This window comes from Nyctereutes procyonoides, unplaced genomic scaffold, assembly GCF_905146905.1.
Source record: "Nyctereutes procyonoides isolate TBG_1078 unplaced genomic scaffold, NYPRO_anot_genome, whole genome shotgun sequence".
In the NCBI taxonomy this organism is placed as follows: domain Eukaryota; kingdom Metazoa; phylum Chordata; class Mammalia; order Carnivora; family Canidae; genus Nyctereutes; species Nyctereutes procyonoides.
The window spans coordinates 3,341,814-3,358,365 of NW_026575117.1; the positions used below are offsets into that span (position 1 = coordinate 3,341,814).

Below are 16,552 nucleotides of genomic sequence, written 5' to 3' on the forward strand. Positions count from 1 at the left end.
CCACTGCTGCGATAGTTACACACAAACACACACACACAGCATTTGAGACTACTGTTACATAAGTTTACACCATTTTTTTTGTTTCTGCCGTAGAACTTTAAAAAATTAATTTTTGTCTCAACCTAGCATTTCCCCATTTTTTAACAACAAAAAGTAATTTTCTTAGATACCTATATTTAACTTTTTCTTTGAGATGTTTCCTAATAATCTCTTTTCTCAGAAAACTTGTTGGCTCACTTTGCTGTAGACTCACCTTCTCCCTCCCCACTCTGCATGGTTACTTTGGTAGCTGATCTGTAGGATGCAGTTCAGTCTTCAGGAAATTCACTTCCTACCAGTAGTCCTGAGTAAAGTGAATTTTCTAAAATGTAACATCTTGTAAACATTATGTCTGACAAACCCCTATGGTTAAACTCTCCATGCACTTAGTGTTTGATCTTTTTCCTTAAGACATTTTTTGGATTGCCTCACTTTTGGCACTCAACAAATGGTGATCAATAACAAGTTTCAGGGGTTATAATTTATTTCCCTAAATCATACACTGTCCAGCTTTTGAAAAACTCTGTATTGGGACTGACAAAGTTTTGAACTTGATTAGCTTGAGTTATTGAATGGAGTAATATGAAGTACAAGGTCAAAGACTTCCTGGCCTGATCCCATGTTCAAAGCATATAACCAGCATTTTGTCGAAGAGCTTTCTCTAGGGAAAATAGTCCTGACCTGGTTTAGAAACACTTTCCCTGCAAACTCTCATTAAGAGAGAAAAATGACTTGGAAGCTGCTGTCTTATCCTTGGGAAAGTATTTATAAGAAAGCATGTTGACCAAGAAACTCTAAATTAATGCTACTTTTTTGTTTTGTTTTTTTGTTTCTTTGTTTTTTTTTATTCATAGGAGATACAGTGAGAAAGAGAAGCATAGACACAAGCAGGGGGAGAAGCAGGCTCCATGCAGGGAGACTAAGGTGGGACTCGATCCCGAGTTTCCAGGGTCACGTCCTGGGCCGAAGGCAGCACTAAACCGCTGAGCCACCCGGGCTGCCCCAAATAATGCTACTTTAAAAAAAGAGAGGCAGAGGGTGCTTGGTAACTCAGTGGGTTAAGGGGCTGACTTCAACTTAGGTCATGATCTCAGGGTCCTGGTATCAAGCCCACTGGGTCCCTGCTCAGTGGGGAATCTGCTTGTTCCTCTGCCCCTCCCCACCTACACATTCTCTAATTAATTAATTAGTTAATTAATTAAATCTTTTAAAAAAGAGGCAGATCAGAGCACCTGGCTGGCTCAGTCAGTGGAGCGTGCAACTCTTGATTTAGGGGTTGTGAGTTCAAGACCCATGTTGAGTGTAAAGTTTGTTTTTTTTAATTATTTTTTAAAAAGAAAGGCACATACAATAATTATTAGGTTGAACTTTATGAAATTACTGATATTTTACCCATAAAAAATTGGCAGTTTTGTATGGTACAACCTTATACATTTTTGTGTGAATAAAAGGGGAGAGAGATCAGAGTCCATTGGGCAGGTTTGGGTACTCCAGCAGAGAGAGATGAGAACCATATCTTTATATATATATTTATTTTTTATTGATGTTCAACCATATCTTAAAGCAAAATGAGTTTGTATTTATTGGGATTTCAAGCTAATTTTTCCTCTGGTGACCTTGGCAGTATTTATCACGTTTGAACATAGTGTAAAAATTTTCTTCTTGTCAGATGTAAACCTTGGCTCAGTCTTAGGCCATCTGTTGTGCACTAATAGTTTTGACTTATTCTTTCTCTGGCTGACATGCATATTAATGGTGCTGATGCAAGCTTTACATTTCCTTTTATTGGTCTGTAGTTTTATTACATATGTTAGTGGCACAAATACTGCATTCATATTAGCTATTTATATTAACTACTTCTAGTTTGGGGGTGACTAATGTACTTAGCTTATGCTTTTACTATAATGGGAAGCCCTACATCATAGACACTTTAACAGATTTTTTAAATGATTACATTCTACTTAGTTTTACTACCTCTAATTTTTTTTCTTTACGATTTTTTTTAAGATAGTGCCACTGTGTGTGTCTGTGTATTTTAATGATTTCAAATTTCTTAATTATCTTTACTTTTCAGTTGCTTTAATGTTTGGACACATTTCTTTTTCTTTCTTTTTTTTTTTTTTAAGATTTTATTTATTCATGAGAGAGAGGCAGAGACATAGGCAGAATAAGAAGCAGGCTCCCTACTGGGAGCCTGATGTGGGACTCGATCCCAGATCCCGGGATCACGCCCTGGGCGAAAGGCAGATGCTCAACTGCTGAGGCACCCAGGCGTCCCGGACACATTTAATTTCTGATCAACAATTAATACAGCTCCTAGAAAACAACATAAATTCAGAATATTTGACTTAGATAAAAAGTTTTGAAAGGCCTGCTTCTCATTGCTGCTTTGGCTCTCCTCTATTTCCAAGCTTTAATATCCTCTTCCCTTTGTTTGGTAGCTTGAAAGAGACTTGGTAAGATAAATGAGGTAGAGTGATAGTAGAAAACAAGAGTCCCCAGGATAGGAACATAGATGAGAAAAAATTTAATGCAAAGTTACTTTGAAATGAGGATAGATGCTTTTATTTTTGATCTGGTTTTAGCTGTTTTATATTGGAAAACCAAGCCCATCACTGGAATCCAGTGGATATGGACCAAATATCAAATGTTACTAAGTCATTGTTAGTATAGAGGCCAAAATTTGACAAATAGAGGCCAATGTTGATCCAAATAAAGCTGCTCAGTGTCACAGTGAAAATTTGATGAATAGAGGCCAATGTTGATCCAGATAAAAGCTGACCCAGATAAAATCAGTGTCACGGTGCAGCCTGTTGCAGACTGTTTCATTCCCCAGGAAATATCATTAGATATTAAATACATTACTTTTTGGGGCACCTGGGTGGCTCAGTGGTTGATGTCTGCCTTTGACTCAGGTCGTGATCCCAGGATCCTGGGATTGAGTCCCACATAGGGCTCCCAGTGGGGAGCCTGCTTCTCCCTCTGCCTATGTCTCTACGTCTCTCTCTGTGTCTCTCATGAATAAATAAATAAAATCTTTTAAAATAAATACATTCATACATTCCTTGCTATCAAAGATATGGGGCTCTCCAACCTTAGGCAAGAGTTTCCTAATACAAGAGAAGCTGTCTTATCTAGTACAGTAGGGACTACTGGATGATCTGTGAATTAACAAAATTGCTTAAAGCAAGAGATCATCAAAATAATATGTGTATTTAATTATATAAATGTGGACTTGTTTGCCAAGTTTTGATGTAAGGCCAACATCTTTTCTTTGAGTCCAGATCTATGAGGGTTCCATGTTGCCTTTTTTATACAAACTACACTCACAATGCATCAACCATGATTTCCAGTATGTTACTCTTACTCTAGATTAGAATGAGAATTTAAAGATACTTTTTAAGTAATCTGAATGCAGACTGGTATGGTTTTTTTTCTTAGTTTTTTATGGTTGTCTTAGAATGAGTGAATTTTTTGAACAATTGATTTTTATTAAGTCTCGTTCTTTTCACACACTTTTTTGTCAATTACCCTAATATTTTTAAAGATTTATTTATTTATTTTAGAGAGCAAGAGCACGAGTATGGGGGGCAAAGGGAGAGGGAGAGAGAATCTTAAGCAGATGCCACACTGCGCTTGGAGCCCAACGTGGGGGTCAGTCTCATGACACTGAGATCACAACCTGAGCCAAACCCAGGAGTTGGAGGCTTAACCAACTGTGCCACCCAATTTCCCTAATGTTTTTTTAAATTACACAGTTATTCTAACAAATACAATTAGCAAACTAGTTTTGGAAAAAAACACTAGTCGTGAATGTTCACTTGTATTGTGGGCATCAGTAAGTTTTATTTATTTTTACATTTTTTTATTTAAATTCAGTTTGCCAACATATAGTATAACACCCAGTGTTATACTCATCCCATCAAGTGCCCTCCTCATTGCCCATCACCCAGTTTACCCCATCCCCCCTCCCACCTTCCCTTCTGAAACCCTTTGTTTTCCAGATTTAGGAGTCTCTCATGGTTTGTCTCCGTCTCTAATTAGTAAGTTTTATTTTATTTTTTTTATTTATTTATGATAGTCACAGACAGAGGAGAGAGAGAGAGAGAGAGAGAGAGAGAGAGGCAGAGGGAGAGGGAGAAGCAGGCTCCTGCACCGGGAGCCCGACGTGGGATTCGATCCCGGGTCTCCAGGATCGCGCCCCGGGCCAAAGGCAAGCGCCAAACCGCTGCGCCACCCAGGGATCCCTCTAATTAGTAAGTTTTAAAGGAGAGTGGGAAGGGTCATTTAATCTCAGCAGTTTCCACTCTATACAGATATGTAGAGTCAATATTAAACAACACTTAGTGGGACCTTGATTTTATTGTGAATTACCATTTCAACCTTCAGCTGAGCAAAATGTGGTCATGTGCTTTTGATAGGTTAATCTCCAATGCTCTAGCCCTCTTAAAAAGAGAAGAGGCAGGGATCCCTGGGTGGCACAGCGGTTTGGCGCCTGCCTTTGGCCCAGGGTGCGATCCTGGAGACCCAGGATCGAGTCCCACGTCGGGCTCCCGGTGCATGGAGCCTGCCTCTCTCTCTTTCTCTCTCTCTCTCTCTCTCTCTCTCTGTGACTATCATAAATAAATAAAAAATTAAAAAAAAAGAGAAGAGGCATAATTTTGGATGTTGCATTATGTACTAATATTTTGGTTTTCTTCTAACAAAGTGCTTGGAAAAGGGAATAGGGAGAATTGTATGAAAATAGCAGATTTTCTCATGCACAGTATTGCATAACATTGGAAAACTAATGTTTTATTATCACAGTGAAATGTTTTGGTGTTTTCCCACCAGTGTTTCTCTGACTTCTTCTGGGAATAGAAATAACAATGTGTTGATGATAGTGTCTGTCCACAAAGTTTCCTCCCTGAGGTATCTGAAATTTGAGATACTTTTCAGGAGTGCATTTGGAGATATCCTAAAATTAGTGACATAAATTTCAGCAATACTGCCAAAATAAAGCTCCTTTGTTTCTGAAAACATCACTAATAGAATTAACAATATGCTAAAAAGGAGTGATATGAACATAGTTGAGTAGAAAAAACTGATTCAAAATTCACTGTTACAGCAAAGAGTATTTAATTTGAGAAAGTGAAAGTAAATGTTAAATGAACTAGCTATATGTGTGTGTATAAATTATTTTTTAATGTAAGATAACTACTATTAGAATTTGTAGTATACTGACTTTGATTCCCTGCAGTTCTGTGGTAACAAGCACTTTAAATTCTAGATCACCTCTCCCTCCCCATCCCAGTTTGCAAACTTTAATAATTAGAGGTAAGTCTGGTTAATGTACTATTTTTATCCATTCAAGATTCGATTCTTCTTTTTCATAAATAATAATGTGTTTTTTTGGCATTCTTCTACAAAAGTAACTACTTTGAAATTTAATGAAGAAAGAAAGCAGGAGACATTATGTTCAAATAATCATGTTTAAGAACAATGGTATCTAGATCTTAGCAGGAAACTCAGATTTAACTCTGATCCTGACCTTATATCCCATGACCAGTGGAATCCAAGTGTGTTTATTTTTACAGTAGCTTTAATTTGAGGCTTACAAGTTTGTTGGTTTGTTTTCTCATTCAATTTTGGGGACCCTGAAGCAATATTTTAATTATAGGAATTAAGCTATTTATAATTTTCATGGCATGAAGATCAGCAAATTTTGTTTTTTTTTTCTTGGCTATATTATGTTATCTTACTGAGAAATGTGTGATCTTTGTGTCTAACAATGCACTTAAAAAAAAAAAAAAAACCTCCCATGCTGCAATGCTGGAATTCTAACAGAACAACTTCACTCATCTTTTCCCCAACTTAAAAGAAAAAAAAAAATCTGTTCTCATAGAAATACTGCCTCAAGTTAAACAAAGGACAAGCAGTTACTGGAAATGTTTTCTATACAGTTCTTGTTCATGTATATTCATTTCAATTTGTTTTTTGCATTCTAGATTTTGTCTTCGCTTTGCTGGTAATTGCATTTCACAATCACATTGCCCTTTGAACTAAGTTGCATTGAATTTTTATTACCTTCAGCTGTGTTAAATCCTACTTGTAGTGAGTCCTTCAGCAAGTTTGCTGAAAGAGTGATGAAGCAAGAGGGGTTAATATCAGGTTCAGTTCTATCTCAGTTTAATCGTGCTCCCTTAAGTGGAAATACTAATGTATGTTGTTTTTTCTTTTTGCTGTGACAATTCTTATGTTTTTGCTAGGGAAAAGGAGTTAAGATGTTTGAACAGTAGTTCATATCAAAGTCCTAAGTTGTTTATAATAGCTTTGGAATACCTATAGTTGTACATACCCTTTCCAAAACACATATACCCCCCCTTCTCATCTTTTAGTATTTGTGTGGTTGGAAACCAGAAACCTCAGGTTCCACGGGTCACTTACAGATTATCAAGAGTTGGCAGTGTTACATTTGGAACTTTATACTTGTGCTAAAACATGCATTTATAATTTTTTAAATTCTTGAACTGTATGCTTTTTAAGGGCCAGAACTATAAATCTCCTTTAGTATATACTTATCACTTACCAAAATAAATCTAATGCTGTGGTTGCTTCAAAGGAGAAGGGGAGGCTAAACCGGCAAAGTTCTAGGCTTTGCCCTTACTGTAAATTACAATCAGAATCTCTATTTTATGTACCAGTAATTTGGGATCAGAATTTGGGGTGGGTGGCAGAAATGGTCTTCCTCTTTAAAAAAAAGTAAAAATGACTCTTTTGGATTGATAATTTCAGTACCTTGTGATATCTAGTCTTGCACCCTCATTGTACAAGATTGGAAACAGACCCAGATCATACAGCTTATTAGTGGCAGAACTAGAATTAAAATCCTTCTCTTCTGATTCCTTGGCCAGTAGCTTTTATAGTGTACCACAGCATATATATTACCAGAACCTAGGAGTATTCCAAGAATACTACGTAGCACCTGGTAATGATAGATGCTCACTAATTCATAAGATGATTTGTAGTTAATTACCTGTAAGCCAAGCAAAAATAAAAAATGTCATTTTTTTATGATCCCAATGAAATGTTAGCATCTTAGAAACTCTGATTTTGACCTATTACAAGACTAAGCTTGTAAGTTGTTACAACAGATTGTTCTCTGTTATTCTTAGGATCACCTGCTGTTACCAGCTACCACCCACAACAAGACCACAAGGCCAAAGATGTCAATTGTATTGCCAGCAATAAACATAAATGGTAAGTTGACATTTCAGTTTATGAATGACATAAGATTTCTTTGTTTAACCAATATTCTCTGGATTAACCAAAAGACATTTAAAATATTTGGTTGGTCAGATATATGTTCATGCATTAATCTTGAAACATTTTCCACTTTTTTCACAAAGTATTATTTTTAAAATCCTATACTCTCTTTAAAAATAACTCTTTTAAAAGTTAAAAGATTTAAAGTTAACTTTTAAAATTACTGTATTTTTAAGAGAAAAAATTCATTCTCGTATTTATAAAATCAGAAGAGTTTGCATATTGACTGGCTCTACAGAGCTATTGTCTGTAGCTTCTCTGCTTATACATATAGTATAAGAATTCTCTGCTGGGTTCTGAGCGTAAATTTGTGAGTTGGGTTTTGGGAACTCAAAGCAGTTTCCTGTATTATGTAGATGGTGACATAATTCCCAGACCAACCATCACAAGCCTATTTAGCCCGTAATACTGATGAATTTGGTATTGATCGTATTAGTATTCCATTTTGTTTTCCTACTAGTGCTGGGTATTACATAAGATACAAATAATGCTGTAATACCTTGAGATCATCTAAAGATGTTAAGGCATCTTGCTTATAATCTAGAAAGAAAAATAAGCCCAGAAATCACTATACTCCAAGAAAAAAAGTCTCATAAGGAATATACAAAGTGCTAAAGAAACTTAATAAAGGAGAGATTATTTCCATCTGGGTTCTTCATAAAAAAGAAATATCTTACTCCCAGTGCCAGCTATGTGTTGCAGATGAGCATAGTGTATATTGTTGACTAATTGCTTTCTCTGACACATCATATTAGGCTCTAATGAACCTAGGAGGATTGGCTATCCTTCTCAAGTCCATTTATTTGGTATAAAGGAACTACCAGTACATTTTCTAACCAGTAGTAAGAACCTCATAGTTTATGAATAAGCCAAAAAATGAAAAGCCTTTTGAACTAACCTGCAGTTGAACCAGTTTACATTCTGATTGATGATCATAGTTAAATAACCAAATACAATTATTTTAATAAAAACAAACTGGGATTCTAGATAAATTAAAAAAAATTAGTCTTAGAGAAAAAATATTAGATACTCACTGTATATTTTAAGACCATAGAGCACTCTAAAATTTCATTGAACTTTATGCAGACTGCTTATTAGAAATGCTTAGGGGGTTATAGGGGTACCTGAGTGGCTCAGGTGGTTGAGAATCTGGCTCTTGGTTTCAGTTCAGGTCATGAACTCAGGGTCATGGGGTCGAGCCCCACATTAGGCTGCATACTCAGCACAGAGTCTGCTTGAGATTCTCTCCCTTTGCCCCCCCTCCTGTTCGCGTTCTCTCTCTAAAATAAAACAAATAAATAAAATCTTTTTTTTTTTTTTAAAGAAATGTTTAGGAAATCATGATCTCTGGGTTGTGAGATCAGTGTCCACATAGCCTAGAGCCTGCTAAGATTCTTCTCTCTCCCTCTCATCCTCCCCACCCTCCCTCTCTTTACTCTCTTAAGAAAGAGAGAGAGAAAGGAAAGAAAAGAAGAAGAAAGAAAGAAAGAAAAAGAAAGAAAGAAAGAAAGAAAGAAAGAAAAAGAAAGAGAAAGAAAGAAAGAAAAAGAAAGAGAAAAGAAAGAAGAAAGACTGACTTAGGCAGTTAGGCTTTTTTAAAAAAGATTTATTTTAGAGACAGAAAACGTGTGTGTTTGTGTGTGTGCAGGGGGAGGAGCAGAGGGAGAGAGAATCTCAAGTAGACTCCCCACTGAGCACAGAGCCCTGTGTGGGGCTCAGTTTCACCACCCTGAGATCATGACCTGTGCCAAAATAGAGAGTCAGACACTCAACCAAGTAAACCACTTAGGCTCCCTGAGGCAGCTTTATAGAAAAAATAAAACATTTTTTTTGCTTAAAGCATGAAAGAATTATGATATTTTCTTAGTATTACAAAGATTTTTAAAGCAAGTTAAAAAAAAAAAAACTAACGTTTGTTGAGCAGAATGTATCTTCCCTCAGTAGAGGCATACCTCCAAAGCTTGCATGGAGCAGTCCTACTACTACTTCACGAAGGATGGTATATCCCAGAATGTACTGTATTACACTCCAAGAATATGTTTAGGAAATACCATTGATTCTTTTTTCATAGGTACCTAGGTTTCTGTGCTTGAACCATAATAGATTTAAGTTCTTGGTCAGGTTATGCTCAGAAAGGCTGTTATCTAAGCTTCCAACAAGACAGAATTCACTTAATTTTGTTCTGATATTTGTGCAAGAGAATGCCTGGTTTTATTTTATAACCGTGAGCTCTCATATTTACTAAGCCAAAAACAATAAGATGCTGCTTGACTCTGTTGATCTTGGCCAGGGGGCTAATTTTTGAAAATGAGCCTTTCGTGGATTTGAAAAATACAATCATTAGAAGATCATTTCCTTTTTAATCTGGTTATGATTTCTTTGTACATAAATTTAGTTTTTTCCTTTTTAGGGTATAGTAAACTATTTGAGAAGTTAAGAATCAAATTCGAGAGATATTGGTTGACTGTCTACCGCATGGCAAGTGTTGTGCTATATTCTCAGCCTCTTTTTGAATAGTTCCCTCCACCTCCTTGCTCTGAGGATACTTCTCACATTAGAATCTGATTTTACTCCTCACCTTATGTGCCTCAGAGCCTGCAGGTGGGGTGGGGGTCTATCCTTGCTCCCCACTCCAACTTCCAAATGATCTCTCCTTCTTTCCCCTTTAATTCCCCTAACATCTTAAAGTGTATAATACCAGGTTTTACTCCTCTTAACCCTGGTTCGTTGCTGTCTTCTGTCCCACCTTCATGGATGACTCTCCACCACTGCCTTTGCGATCTCTCTGTGTAATTTTAGCATCCAGATAGAGGATTCATCCAGCACCCTGGCCTCCTTTTTTTTTTTCCATCCTGGCCTCTTTTGATCTCGTTCCCCCCGCCTTAAGGTTATTTATTTATTTGTTTATTTATGAGAGCACTAGTGGGGGTTGGGGGGCAGAGGGAGAGGGAAGAGCAGATTGGAGCCAAGCTTAGGCTTGATCCCAGGACTCTAAGATCATGACCTGAGCCGAAGTCAGACATTTAACTGACTTGAGCCACCCAGATGCCCCAATCCTGTTGTCGTTTATTCTCTACCCCTCATCCTCCCATCCACATGGTCATACTCTAGACCTCCTCATCATCAGTAATGGCACTGCTCTTGAAATACCCTCTCCAGGCATCCCACTCCTACTTATCTCTTACTGTAAACCCACACTCCCAACTACTCTGACTTCACAGTCTCCAGTGCTCCGACACTCCACCGCTTTTTCTGTATGGATCACATTCGTAATGGTCATATATTCCTTCTTAGCCTAGATTCCACTCCCCATACTTCCACCACTCTCTTGCAACCTCCCATCTTCCCTGGCTTTTTCTTTTCTTAGGTCCCACTTGTCTGCAAAAATCCCACCCTAGTTAAACCCAGTTGTCTCTATGCCTACTCTCAAGCAGCTGAATATTGCCAGAAAATACCATCTAGTCAGGATAAGTAACTTCACTGCAAATTTATGACTATTAATTCCAAAGGAGCATTCAGTACTGCCAGTCATTGCTGGTAAATTCACTTGTCCTCTGTCTGAAACAAGAATTTTTCACCCTCTCTTCTCAAATTCTCAACATCCCCTCTGCCTACCCCCTCAGCTGATGAACTAACCAAATGCTACACTGAGAAAATAGATGTACTCATGTAAGAGCTACCTCATCTTCCGCTACCCGCAGCACAGCTGCATCTGACACACACGGACCCTGCCTGCCCTGTGGTGGGAAGAAGAATCTTCCATTGGGTTCTAAATCCCAGTTTGCTCTTTGTTATATAGGTGTCACTGGGCAGGTTAATGAGTTTTTCTGTACCTCAGTTTCCTTATCTGTAAAAGGAGATCTTAGTGATACCTTTATCTTAGAGTTGGTGTGAGAATTAAATGAGTAAAAATGTTCTAAGTAGCACCGGGCTATTTTCATTGTAGTCACTCATGCCCCATTGTCGTTGTCATCATCCACATCATTGAAGATGACTCCTTCCTTTTGGACCCCACATCCCAGCCCCTTTCACTGCTTCAAAGACTTTGCTCCTACAGTGGTACCCTCCATATCCTGCGCCGTCAGCCTCTTTTCTACTGGCTCATTCCCATCAACATCCAGAATGTCTTAATACTACCTTTGGTGTGGGGAGACTCTGTTAATGCCACTCCTATTTCTCCACTACCCGTCAGGGAAACACTCTTCTTGAAAGAGTACCTTGTACTCAATTGCCTTCATCTGCTTATCTCCTGATCTCTCCTCCACACTCACATGGGCTTTCTTCTGAACCATTTGAGACTAGATTACAGATATTCTTATATTTTACCCCAAAATACCTGGATATGCATCTGTATTCTCCTACATAAGCACAAGAAGAAAATGACCACACGTTTAAAAAAAAATAAGTTTAGCATTGATACTATACAGTATAGTATATAGTTCATATTCACCTTTCCAATTTGCCTTCAAAATACTCTATAGCTTTTTGTGGGTAGGGGTACAAAATCTAGTCAAAGACCATACTTACACCCACTTGGCACACCTCTTTAGTATCCTTTCATCTAAAACCCTTGCCTTTTAAAAAATTGTCTTTCATGACATAAACACACTTTTTAGAAACCAGAGTCACTGAGATATAACATAACATACAGTAAAAATCAACAATTTTAATGTGTACCGTTTAATGATTCTTGACAAATGTAAATAGTTGTGAAACTATCACTCAATCATGATACAAATGTTTTCATTACTTCAGAAAATCTCCTTGTACCCCTTTACAGACATTCCCCTGAAGTATATTTTAGATATTCTCTCCTTTTGAAACACTTCATTGTAGGCTTTCATAATCCTATGGCATGTCTACTTTTTCTCCTTTGCCTCCTTCTCAGTCACCTCAGCCAGCTTTTTCCTCCTCTGTGAGGACAGGAAATGTGTTTGTTATGTTGTGTTTGCCACTTATAACCCCGCACCTAGAACAATGTCTGGTGTAGGAAAATTGCAACATGAGGTACTTTGATATAAACTGATTCATGTAATATTCACCTGCCAGCTAAATATTATCCTCATTTTATAGATGAAGACATTAAAGCCCAATGAAATAATTTGTGCCACTTATACAGCCACTACATAACAGAGAGCCAGGATTTTTAGAAGTGTATGAAGTATATTATGATTAATTATTATATTGTTATTTCAGTATTAAAGACAGATGTGTGAATAACAAGAATATTTGGGATTCCAGAATTTAAGATAGATTTTTATACCATTCTATCCGTTATGGTGTAAGGCCATGCACATTCATTGAGAGCAGTATAATACAGCGTAATTCCTGTGTTTTGAATTTGATAGACTCAGGTTTGTTGAATGTCAGGATAAGTAAAGCAAATGTTATTTGGCCAGTACTTTGTGATCACTTGAAAGATTTTGCTGTTTCCATTCTTCACGTGATTAAAAACAGTTGGCAGATACAGTTTAGTCTAGTCTTTCTAGATGTAAATTAAGTGTTTACTAGTTACCTTTCTACTATTGGTTGAGATATGGGATTCATAGTAGAGAATGAATTGAAATTATTAACTCCTTTTCAACCATTGTTCTACAAAGGAAAATACATGGAAAAAATTGAAGTATAAAACTCTTTAAGATCCAGAGGTAGATTTCTTTGGCTTATTGGGTGTATGAATTTGACAGGCAGTACTGTATCACTTATAATCTCAAGAATGTAAGTTATGCACAGAAATGTTTGAACACCTGCTTATTACAAGAGCAGAGATGTTGTGAGGATATCTGTAACATAAAAGATTTTCATCCTGAGCAGTGTAAGAGTTTGAGAAAGTTGAATAAAATATATTTTCTGCCATTTCTGAGTTCAAAAGTTACATGTAACTTGGAAAGGAACATAAGTTGTGGGTTTGATCTCTCTTTCTGACTTTAGTGGTGCCTGTAGGATTTTGGAGAGAGTGGTGGAAGACAAAGTCAAATTTTATTGAGTTGGTTTCTGTAGTACCCTGGATAGGAATATTTGGGAAGAGGAATTTGATTTCCTAATTTTGGCAAAGTATGTTAGATTCCCAAGTCAATATCTGATCTTAAACTATAACGTATAATGACTCTACTTTGTGGTTTTGAGCTATGGAAAAAAGTCTGTACAAGAAATAGCTAAGGAAAGTAGGATATGGGTGTGAAATTAATGCCATTTAGAAAATACTAGTTACATCATTCTGTGCTTTCTATGCCAATTTAATTTTTATAATTTATTTCGTTTTGCATTTTCTTTGTTATTTGATTTCCTTTGTCTCATATGACAGTTAAAAACAAGTTAGTGAAGCTGTAAGAAAGTCTGTCTTTGAATAAATCTTCACACTGAAGATTGCTGAAGTAAAATAAAATGCTAGGTATGCTTTTAAAAAGCTTTTAAAAAATGATTACAGATGGTTGGCAGAGCAATGGGTGATAAATTAAAGGCTATTGCTATTTTAAAAAAAAAAGGATTCTGGAAGTTTTCCTTGTACTATAAGTCAACATTTCCTGATTTTAAATTATTTCCACTTATGTTGTGGTAAAACTGCTCATTTCCTTTCTTTCTTTATAAGTAATTCAACAAAATTGACCATAGAAGAGGTCTTACTTTTTTTTTTTTTTTTTTTTTTTTTTTTAGAGGTCTTACTTTTAATGGTAGCTATTTTGTTAACATCTTTCACTGGGAATGAACACAGCCATTAGCAGATACATAATTTGACCGGTACTTTCGTTGATTTGGTTTGACTGTTCCCCTTCCCTCTGTGTGTCGTGGACCTAAGCTAGTGTGGTACCTGAGTAGTAAAGAGAAAACAGAATTAGAATAAATTCTACCCTGCCCTTGGTAAGGGTTCAAGTAGGTGAACAAATGACTACAAGGCTAAACTGTATTTATATTTAATCTAAAATAATTTCCATGTAAAGAAAATCGAGAAGAACTTACTAGCAGTGAAACATCTTTTTAGCTGAAGAGGATATAATAGGAGGGCAGGAAGCAAACCAACTCAATAAATGTGTTGGTTTTAATAATAAGAGAATGTTGATACAACTGCTTTTGATGATCAACAGTTTCATAAAACTGTGATCTCAAAGAAAATGTATTTGGAAACTGTCCTACTTTAGACATGTTCTGCACCAGCAGGCTTAGCTGTCTATAAGAGAATTGTGCCTAAAAGTTGTGCCTTTTATGCTTATAAATTCATTTCTTCTTAAAGGCCTGCGGATTATTTGCTTTCTTAAAATATATTTACAACCTTGCATTTTCATTGCAATTTATTCCATTTCAGTGTTCTATAATTGTGTCCAGGCAGTTGAGTGAGTAGAATCTTCTCTTCTAACCATGTTTTAAATATTTAAAAAAACATAATCAAATACTTGACTTTTGACTCACTACTGAAACCAGTTGTACAATTCCCACACTGAGAATTTCTACTGAGAAAAGAAGAAAATCGACACTACTCATGTAAAAGAAATATTTTTTTCTTTCAAAATATATCCATAGATCTATGAATTATGTGTAGCTGGCAGATAGAATGAGGAGTGTTAACATTGACCGTACTAGCTGTGATCAACAGTACCTGGGTCTTCCTGTTCATTCCCTGGGTTGAACTGGCAGTTTCCTCGTGAAAAGACAATCACCTGTGGGAGGCAGAGGATGACTCAGACTGTCTTTAGTAAACTTTGGCTCAATTCCTTAGATCCCCTTTTAGCTAATTTTCTCTAGTGATGCTAAATTGCAAGCCAGACCTAGACGAAAAGTGATGATGTAGGTCAGTTCTAAACCATAAATAACATGCTGATTTATTAAGAGAAATCAATTCATTACTGGATAGTTCTAAATCATAATGCCTCTAGCATCAGATCAAAAATTTAAAGAATAGGATAGATACTAGAATCTTGGCACCTTGGGAAGTAAAACTTGAATGGGACTGTAAAGGAAACTTACAGGAGGATAAGGAGAGGGATGTTTATTTACATAAGGATTGCATTTAGCTACGAGTAACGGAAAACCTTAACTAACCATTGTCTTAAATGAATTGGATTCATTTTTTTTCTTCTATATTGAGAAGTCCACAGCAATGAACCAGTCTAGGTGCTGGTGTTGGTTCAACAGTGTAAAACGCTAGGACTAAGGTTGCTGCAATTCTCTTGGCCTTTCCCAGATGTTCTCAAAGTGGCTGCTGCAGCTCAAGCCCTCATATCTATGTTTCAGATAGTAAAAAAGGAGGAAGGCATGGCATGTATCAGGAAAGCAAACATTGTCCAGCTATTGCTAGCAGACTTTTGCAGATGTCTCATGGGACATGTAAACTGTGTCACATGCTTACTCCTAGCTTTAAGGGAGGGTCAGAAATACAATGTTTTAACTAGGCACACTGTGATCTGAAAATAATGTGGACTTCTCTTAGTATGGAAATCATGGATATTGGGTGGACAAATCAGCAGCAGCTGCCTGTTTTGGTACTCTGTCTTGTGCTAAGTTGGGACTGAATAAAATGTCTGGAAGGTGACAGTAAAGAGAGGACTCATGTCAAAGAGAATGAGCAATAGTGTTTACTGCATGGGATGCAGTAAAGCTACATGATGTAGGTCATTAATAAGTTAAGGAAGTGACTTTAAGCTCTCCAGCATAAAAATTACACTGTGAAAGCTCTGGTAAGAGACTGTTAATCTGGCTGAGGTCTGTAAGAGGAAAAAAAAAAGTTAGGAGGGAAGATGAGCTAGGATGCATTGCACCAATTTGGGGGTAAGATTGTGAAAGGCCTGGAATGGAGAGAAAAGGAAACTGTCCAAAGGAATTTCATAGGGAAAATCTATTGCGCTTGGCAACTGAAGGAGGGAGAAGTAGAAGCTGATGGCACGGTGGTAAAGTAGATGTCCCAGAGCTGTTTCTTGCCACCCTCTTTTCCTCTGGGTGAAGTTGTCAGGGTAACCATTTTTAACTCCTCCCAAACCGTTTGGTTATCCCCACTTGGTGTAGCCTTTTCCGAACCCTCTTCTACAAAGTCTGGAAATAGAATTTTGAAAAGGAAAAGACAAGATTAATGGTGGATCTGCCTTTCTGTACCTAAAGACTTGCCACTTTGTTGAGAGTGATACTGCTTTGAGGATTTATTGGCAGTTGCACAGGTCAGTTTTTTTTCATGAATAGATTGTCTTTTTCATATTCTATTTACTAATAAACTTTTTAATCA

General features: G+C 36.9%; 1 protein-coding gene across 2 annotated transcripts in view; it reads left to right on the plus strand.

The window, feature by feature from the left end:
* ATF6 (activating transcription factor 6) overlaps nt 1-16,552 on the plus strand; it is a 200,652-nt gene that overhangs the window by 141,978 nt on the left and 42,122 nt on the right. For both annotated transcript variants that reach the window (XM_055334088.1, XM_055334089.1), the window contains exon 15: nt 7,194-7,278. In XM_055334088.1, the coding sequence (XP_055190063.1) occupies nt 7,194-7,278 (85 nt within the window). The remainder of the gene's footprint in view (nt 1-7,193; nt 7,279-16,552) is intronic.